The sequence below is a fragment of the Crocodylus porosus genome, unplaced genomic scaffold (genome assembly GCF_001723895.1).
Source record: "Crocodylus porosus isolate Cpor-Errol unplaced genomic scaffold, CroPor_comp1, whole genome shotgun sequence".
NCBI lineage: Eukaryota > Metazoa > Chordata > Crocodylia > Crocodylidae > Crocodylus > Crocodylus porosus.
The window spans coordinates 35,498,262-35,505,909 of NW_017728915.1; the positions used below are offsets into that span (position 1 = coordinate 35,498,262).

General features: G+C 43.0%; 1 protein-coding gene and 1 long non-coding RNA gene across 3 annotated transcripts in view; one reads left to right on the plus strand and one right to left on the minus strand.

Annotated features, from left to right (window-relative positions):
* Window positions 1-641: 641 nt before the first annotated feature.
* Window positions 642-4,932, minus strand: HSBP1 (heat shock factor binding protein 1). The gene is made up of 4 exons (XM_019535946.1): window positions 4,818-4,932; window positions 3,639-3,705; window positions 3,337-3,456; window positions 642-2,029 (listed from the first exon to the last, which is right to left on the minus strand). The coding sequence occupies exons 1-3, from the start codon at window positions 4,860-4,862 to the stop codon at window positions 3,338-3,340; spliced, it is 231 nt and encodes a 76-aa protein (XP_019391491.1). The 5' UTR covers window positions 4,863-4,932; the 3' UTR covers window positions 642-2,029; window position 3,337.
* Window positions 4,567-7,648, plus strand: part of LOC109310662 — a 73,256-nt gene continuing 70,174 nt past the window's right edge. The window contains exon 1 of one of the 2 annotated variants that reach the window (XR_002101289.1): window positions 4,567-4,804. This is a non-coding gene — a long non-coding RNA (uncharacterized LOC109310662). The remainder of the gene's footprint in view (window positions 4,805-7,648) is intronic. The other variant, XR_002101288.1, reaches the window with a different exon arrangement.

A 7,648-nucleotide genomic window follows, 5' to 3' on the forward strand; every position in this document is an offset into this window, starting at 1 on the left:
TCAGTCCTGTGCACTCCAGTACCTCCCCATGTTTGATACTCTGTCTTCAAGATAAATGTTGTAAGAAACATAAATGACGAATTGCCTGAACTTCTCTAATGAGTAATATTAATCAGTTAATGCTTACAGTGAATCCTAATTTGTTTTCCCCTTTAAAGTGTAATTCTCTTGGTAACTTATATTTGTAACTAGACCTGTTGAAAAGTACTGACTTTAGTCAGGTCATACACAGTCAAAATCACGACAGTTAGAAGGGTGGGGGAGAGAGAATAATGTAACTTTCTTAACTATACCACATTAAAGGTTCCCCTGTATACTGTAAAATGTTACAGTGTATAGGCGTAGTAAAACTTCATTTCAGCACTCTAATTCTTCAGCCAAAAGCAGCATGTGCAATTGCTTTGAGAACTAGAAAACAACTCACAGAGATTCTCCATATTGTAATGTTCAGTGGATAGCTAAATCCTGTTCAACAATTATGGATGCACAGTCAGATAACTTGTATTATATCAAATGCAGGTGAAATATTACACCAGGGCCTTTAAATGGTGTATTCAATTGCTGAAATTCAAGTTTTTGGGTAGATTAGTGAAATGCATGCACTACTGTCCATGCTTTAAACATAATCTCACTATTATATGTTACCATTTAACAGTTTATTAGGTATTTTAAATGACAGTACAACAAATCTAAGGCTGGTGGTACAGCATACACCTACAAATCACAACTTTCCCTATTACTATGAGCTTATAGTACAGTTTTTCCTGCTTTGAAAAATCACATTTTGTGTTGCCTTCATAATTCCACTCTAGTTCTCAGACCCTTGGATGCATTTTCAGTGTTATGCCAAAGTTATACTCAAACTGCATTGGTATTTTAACAGCCACACCAATCTTCCAAACGCTGGTCACTTTTGTGTTCCAGTAAAACGATATGTAAAGACTATTCAGAAAATATTTATGAAAACAAAAACTCTAATTTAACTTGTTAAATTTTAACAGCTAGACACAAATTGGACAAGATTAATAAAAGTTTAATACGAGTTTTGGTTTCTGGATCAGAGGATTATGAAGAGTCCTAGAGTTTTGTTGCTCTCACAATAACCAGGACTTTACAACTCTCTGATAACTGGATTCCTTCCTTCCTTTGCATACAAGGATATTCTGCTATTTCTTAATCAGCAGAGTTTCATTCAGAGAACCAGTGATCTAACCTCAAAGACCTGGCACTTTTCTCAGATAGTGGCTTATCATTATTTTCATAACACTACTGTTCAGATATAACACTGTTAATGGACCTGCGCTATCAGGGTTTCAGTCTAGTATCTTACAATACTCTTAGAAAACCTTAACCAAGAATTAATAGCACCTCAGCTTTTTAAAATCTACAGCCTATTTGAATGGCAGTCATTGCTCAATTTTGCAGACGTGTTTTAGAGAATTAAAATACAGGCTCAATAGGTAAAGTAATACAAGAGTATGAGCAAGCTGTGATTCTTTTTCTGGAGTCTCAAGTTTCCAGAAGCGTCATCTTGGATATATTAAAAACATTAATAAACAACCTTGTACTGGTTCAGTAATTTATGCTATCTAAATAGTACTACAACTAACTCTGTATTTCAATCTTGTGCTTCATTCCACAAAGTTACATATGACAAGTTAATTTTTCAATTTCAATAGAAATCACTAGATCTTTCGCCATCAAAATGAAATGTTTATAAAAGGTAAACAGAGAAAAATAAATGACTTCACAAAAATCCACTCACATTCAGTAGTTTTAGTTCAGATCCATCAGATTTGTGTTTTAATAACACAGTTGATCCTTTATAACAAGAATTCAAAACGTGAAACTACAGTACACAAATCAAAATATAAACTAACCTAAGCCTAGGTATACAATATACATTAGGAATGCAAGCTCTATAACCATATAAAAATGCTTTTACACACAGTAGTTGCAAAAAGCTGTTCTGTAATCTCACGGGCTTGTAAAAAATGTATCCCAGCATTCATCCTAATTTATTGGCAACCTGTTGAGGAAGATAAAAGATATTGTAAATAAGAATTTGATTAGACAAGTACAGTCAACAGAAGCACTGCGCACAGCTAGTAGAATACAAAAAAGGTGAGCTGGCAGCTGATCCCCCCCCACCAGCATTTAAACGAAGAGAGATTGGCAAGTGTGAAATTTCTACGTTTATGCAATTGCAAGGTCCCAGTAGGAATTTAAGCATGATTGAATATGAAGAATAAAGCTAAACTTTGGTGCAATTAAGATCAGACTAATCTAAACTGCAAGACCTTAATTTTACTAACAAGAATGGCAAGAATATAAAGTTAAACATTTGAATAGAAGTCTGCAGGATCAAAACCCTCATCTGCCCACATTTTGCTGTCATATTTGGAGCAGATGAATACGTAAGAATTCAAAGTAAAATCTTCCCTTCCAGCAGATAGTACAATGTGGATTGGGGGTGGGAGCTGAGGGCTGATGATACAGTGAAAAGATACCTTGTTCTGTCCCCAATTTTAAGGTTCTTCTAAAACTGCTTAAAACCAGTTTCCTTAAAACCACTGCTCTATGGGGAACACTGGGACTTTCCTATACTCAAGGCCTACAACAATTATAAATAAATCACCTTTTGTCAATTTTTCACTGAACTAAGTGAAATCTCACAAGGTAAACTGACCTCACTAATCCAGCATAGGCACACCCTGTGTACGGGACTTTTAGTATCACTTCACCATGATCCGCAAACTTGTACTAGTCCAAAGATTTTTCTTAATGGAGTCTCATGCCAGAACCCATACCTTAACTGTTGCTTATAAAGCTGGCGAAGCAGCTGGTTGTTGCCCAATTTCTATTTTTCGGCAACAAACAGTGACACTGCTAGGGAGACTGGCAGAAATGAGTCAGTGAAATTAGCTGCAACGCCAGCGCAACTCCAGTTAGAATAAACATTAATTGTGCAAGTGATGTCAGGCTACGTGAGCAGAGGCGGTGACGCAGCTATTTCACCAGTCTGCACTCTTCATACATTGTATTTTTCTCAGTTTCCAGTTTTTAATACTCCATGCCTCTAGTCACTGAAGCAGCCGTCCTGCCTGAACAAGCTGGTAGGAACTTCCTAAAGATCACGAACAAATATCCTAGAATTCACTTCACAACAAAGATACAAACTCCTGTTACAGTAGTTTCATTAATTGCTCTATTTGAATTTCAGAGTCTGCTTCTCAAATGAGCATGAAAAATTGGCCCCTTTAAAGTCAATGCCAGTTCTGCTATTTACATCATTAGGGAGAAGATTTCACTTGGGAAGCAAAGCAATTCTCTCACTTTAGCTCTTATTAGGAGCAGGCGTCTTGTTCTCTCCTTCTAATTCTTCCACTCCTGCCTGCGTCATGAGGTCGGCTATGTTTTTCTCCAAGTCATCAATGCGACAGCTCATGTCGTCAAGTTAACGCAAGTTAAAGAAAATGAACTGTACATGATTTATATTCTTATTTCCTTGCATGCAGCTTCACTAGGGACAGCTAACGGTAACGAGCCGAACTGCAAAGATAAGAGTTTGATAGACGTAAAAGTCTGCAAATATCTTTGACGCACACCCAGAGAGGCACGAGTACAGAAAAGGATATTTCTTCCAATGATCTGGTCAGACATGGTCTGAAATTTGTCTTGCATCTGTTGAAGCAATGTCTGTACCTAAAACACAGGGAAAGTCTTAAGTTTAAAGTATCGCTTTCAAACTTTTCACCTTAATATCTCCTCCTTCTACTTTTTTAGCCTAGTGCAGTAACTTTCAACCAGAGTGCCTTGATATCCTTCCAAGGGTATGCCAGCATGTCCCCCAATGGCTCCAGTTATGTGAGCCAACATTTACAAGATGAACCCAGAGTTTTCACCTAGGGATCCACAGCGTTAAAACGTTTGGCCGTCATGTCCTTCAGAGCACTTTGCCACAGGAGCCTGGACGCACACCGGTTAGGTGGCAGAGGTGCGCCAGGCCACGGCTATCTGACCCCGGTGGACACGCCCTGGGTCAGGGCAGCCTTCCCGCCCAGAGCAGGGGGACCGGACCCAATGATCTCGCAAGGTGTCCCCTCCACCCTTAAACGTCCGTGAACCTGAAACTTGCTCCTGTTATCCACCCGTAGTTAAAAACCAAGTGAAAACTTAAAAGCAAGCAATTCCCAGGGGGTGCCTCGAGTCTAAAAAGGCTGAGAACCGCCGGCCAGGCAGCTCCACAACCCTGCTCGAAGCCGTGGGGCAGCCCAATCCTCCCCACCGCTACGCCAGCAAGGAGACGCCGAGACGCACGAGGGAGCTCGAGCTCTGTGATGGCGGTGCTCAACCCCAAATCCAGATGGTAGAGCCGAGCATCCAGCTTGCCGGCCAGCTGGAAAACATGGGCCAGGCGGCCACATCCAGCCCTGTACAGATGGTGCTGGGCTTTTGGGGGGCCCGGCTTCCTGATGCTGCACTTGGTGGCTGCCTCGAGGGAGACTCAAACTCAGTGCCCCCCTCCTCCCCTATGCTGTGGTACCCGCCTCCCCTCCGCCCTGCCAGTGGGGAGCAGTAGCAGGCACCTCGTGCCCTGACAGCCCGCATTGCGCATGCGCAACACAGCTTCTGACGTCACCCCTCCAGACCCTTGTCCCCTGGCAGCCCGCAATGCGCATGCGCACCACCGCTACTGACGCTATCCCCCAGGCCACGCCTCCAATGGCCGCCCGGCCCCGCCCTTAACGGCCGCCCCGCGCAGCTCGCGCTCCAGAGGCGGCGCCCACGGCCGCGGCCCCAGGTAGGCGCCTTACCACTGCGGTCAGGTCCTGCACGGTCTTGGGATCGGTCTCGGCCATGGCGGCGGTTCAGTCACTGCGCGCCGCGTCCCCCTCCTGTCTCCAAGTCGCGGGCACTTCCGGGCCGCGCCCAAATGTCGCGAGAGGAGAGCGCTCCTCCCCTCCTGTCCTGGCCCGGTGCGAGGGGCATTGTGGGGAATGTAGTCCCCGCAGTTCAGAGAGTACAAAAGAAAGGGATGTCTACCGTATTGTCTAGTAGACACACGCATTCCTACCAATCAGCCCTTCTTCCAAATAAAATAAGAATTAAATGTGGGGGTGGCCTACTAAGCCAGCAAGGGGGGGTTGTTTTTGTTTTTTAATTTTTACCCCATTTAGAAGCAATCCCTCTGGGCAGCAGCCCTGGGATTGCTCTTCAGGCAGCTGATGGAGTCAAGGGCCAATTCATGGCACTGTCAAGTTCACACCCATCTTTCGTCACTGCATGGGTCTGTGCTCCACGTATCCCTGTGTTCCCTTACCTCTAACATCTGTATTTTAAATTCCCTAAAACAGGCCTGCAAAATTGAGCAACGACTGCCATTTCAATAGGTTGTAGAAATCTCACCTTTTTAAGGGTCTGGAAGTACCACGAATGAAGCACAGGTATCTGGGGTGCAGCCATATTGATCTAGAGAAAAAAGGAATCTGAACCCGTGGTGGAGGTGGTATCTTTTATTAAACTAAGTAGATATTTGCAACAACAAAAAAATGTCTTTAATTGCAAGCTTGCAATCAAAAGCTTGCAATTAAAGTTTTTTTTTTGGTTGCAAAACTCCAATTAGTCTAATAAAAGATGTGAGCTCTACCATGAGTTCTGATTACTAATGAAGCTCAGCTTTCTTAGGGGGATTGTGCCATCTATTTCACAGGGAGCGCATCTACACAAGATGCTACGGTGACCTAGTGTTGGCGGGCACAATCCCTGACTCGATGCTATTTTGCAGTAGCAACAACTAGTTCATTGCTACTGCTCAGTAGGGCCTGAAACAACCCATGTGCTGCCAGGCCTTCAAAATAATGGCAGTTACCGCGCAGTAACTGTGCAGTTGGACCCACTGTCTGGCTCTTTTAAAGCTCAGAGGTCCACCCATGGAGACCAGGCTTTATCTAGGGCTTTAGTTATGCAGGAAAGGGAGGCTGAGTGAGTTGAAGATTAGCCTCTGTGCAGCCATAACCCTATAACCCTATAACCAGTTTTTTGGTGTTTTTTTCCTTCATGATGCCTTTCAAAAATAGGGTGTATGCTATACTGGGGGGTTTTATATACAGGAAAATATGGTAGTTCTGAAGCCAGAGGTGCTGTTGCAGCTGGAAGCAGGATATGAAATGCAAAGGCATCCATAGGGTTTCTTTTCAGACAATAAGCCCTGTTTTGGGGAGTAAGAGGCAGAGTATTAATTGTAACCAGTGAGGAGTGGCAAAATCTCTTAGGAAGAAGTGAAGATGTTAAATTTTTATTCATTTATTTTTGCAAAGCATTAAGCTTAGCCATAATCCTGCTGCTTCTAACAAAAGCTGTGCCCATAGGGAGATGTCATAGTCTCTCTTATGCACTTAAGAAAGACCTTCACAAATTGGTGAGAGCATACATATTTTCTAGGCTCCAAATGATTTGATCTGAAGCAATCCTCCACCTTTTATTTCTTTATTTATTTATTGGTTATTTAATTTTGGAGGTGACCACAAATGAGCAGTTAAGCCTGCTTTGCAAGCATTTACAGGTAATCTGGATTCTGACGAGGGCTAGCTATAGGGACAGCGGCGTTATGGGTTTGCAGTGAAAGTCAGAAATGTTATGTAAGGGACTGATGATTAACTGAAAATATATTTGGGGATTTATGGCAGATTGTGTGTAGGAAAGAAACTAGGAGAAAATTCGAGCAGTTAGAGCAGATGCAATTCATGCCAGACACATCTCCAGTCCGTGGTCTAAGGATAGGTGCTACTAAGTTTCATGGGATAAGATTTCACGATGGAAGAAGACGCAGGAGAAGCTTTCCTTGGCACAGGCCCGCTGGAGGCAGATGCCTTAGCTCATTGATAGTTTTCTTTTGTAAAACAGCCAGCATTTTTTGTAGCTAAGAGATTGTGAAGAGAGATTCTAGTTAACTCTGGCCAACAAATGTGTGATGAGCCTGCAAGTGCAGGATGTTTCTCATTATCTTCGCATGATCTTCAAAAGGCACCTTCCAGGCAACTGCAGGCTGCTGTGCTGTATTAATAGCATCTTCTCCAACTTAAGCCATCATAAAATGAAGACATGGGGATTTCCACTAGGGAGGTGACCATCACAACAGTGGTAAAGTAATACCAGATTCATTATCTGTGAGTGGGTTGTTTCCTAAATTGATTACAGTTTCTTGCTCTGAAGAATGGAGAAAAAATAATTCCCCCCTTTTTTTTTTAAAGGATATGTTTACCAAACTGGGGTTGTGATTGTCATTTGAATTGCATGGTCTATCGCTAATGCTCCTTATCCATCCCTTTCTATCAAGATCTCTAAGCATCTGTGTAGATGCGCTGCATAAAACTGTTTCTCTGTCTGCCCAGCGCTTTCTTCTGTGCAGACATGATTTTGTCCTTCTGCTGTATATCCTTGTGGCAAAACTTGGTTCCTTTTTGTTTCCTATCGATCTCTTTAATGCTGTTTAGGCAATTGCTTACTTAATGTGGCAAAATGCCGGGCTAGCGGCTCCAGCACCGCTTAGGGGAGCCGCGGGCTTTGCGGAGTTGTACGAGCGCGCGGAGTGGAATTGAGGTAGCTCTTAGCCGCCCTCGAGGTTTGCCGAGTTGGCACAAGTAGA

What these genes read in the sequence shown, in the direction of transcription:
- HSBP1 (XM_019535946.1), bottom strand. Translation starts at nt 4,862, where the DNA reads ATGGCCGAGACCGATCCCAAGACCGTGCAGGACCTGACCGCAGTG. An exon ending in TGCAGGACCTGACCGCAGTG is followed by an intron (nt 3,706 to 4,817) that starts GTAAGGCGCCTA and finishes CCTGTGTTTTAG; the next exon opens with GTACAGACATTGCTTCAACA. An exon ending in TGACCAGATCATTGGAAGAA is followed by an intron (nt 3,457 to 3,638) that starts ATATCCTTTTCT and finishes ACTTGCGTTAAC; the next exon opens with TTGACGACATGAGCTGTCGC.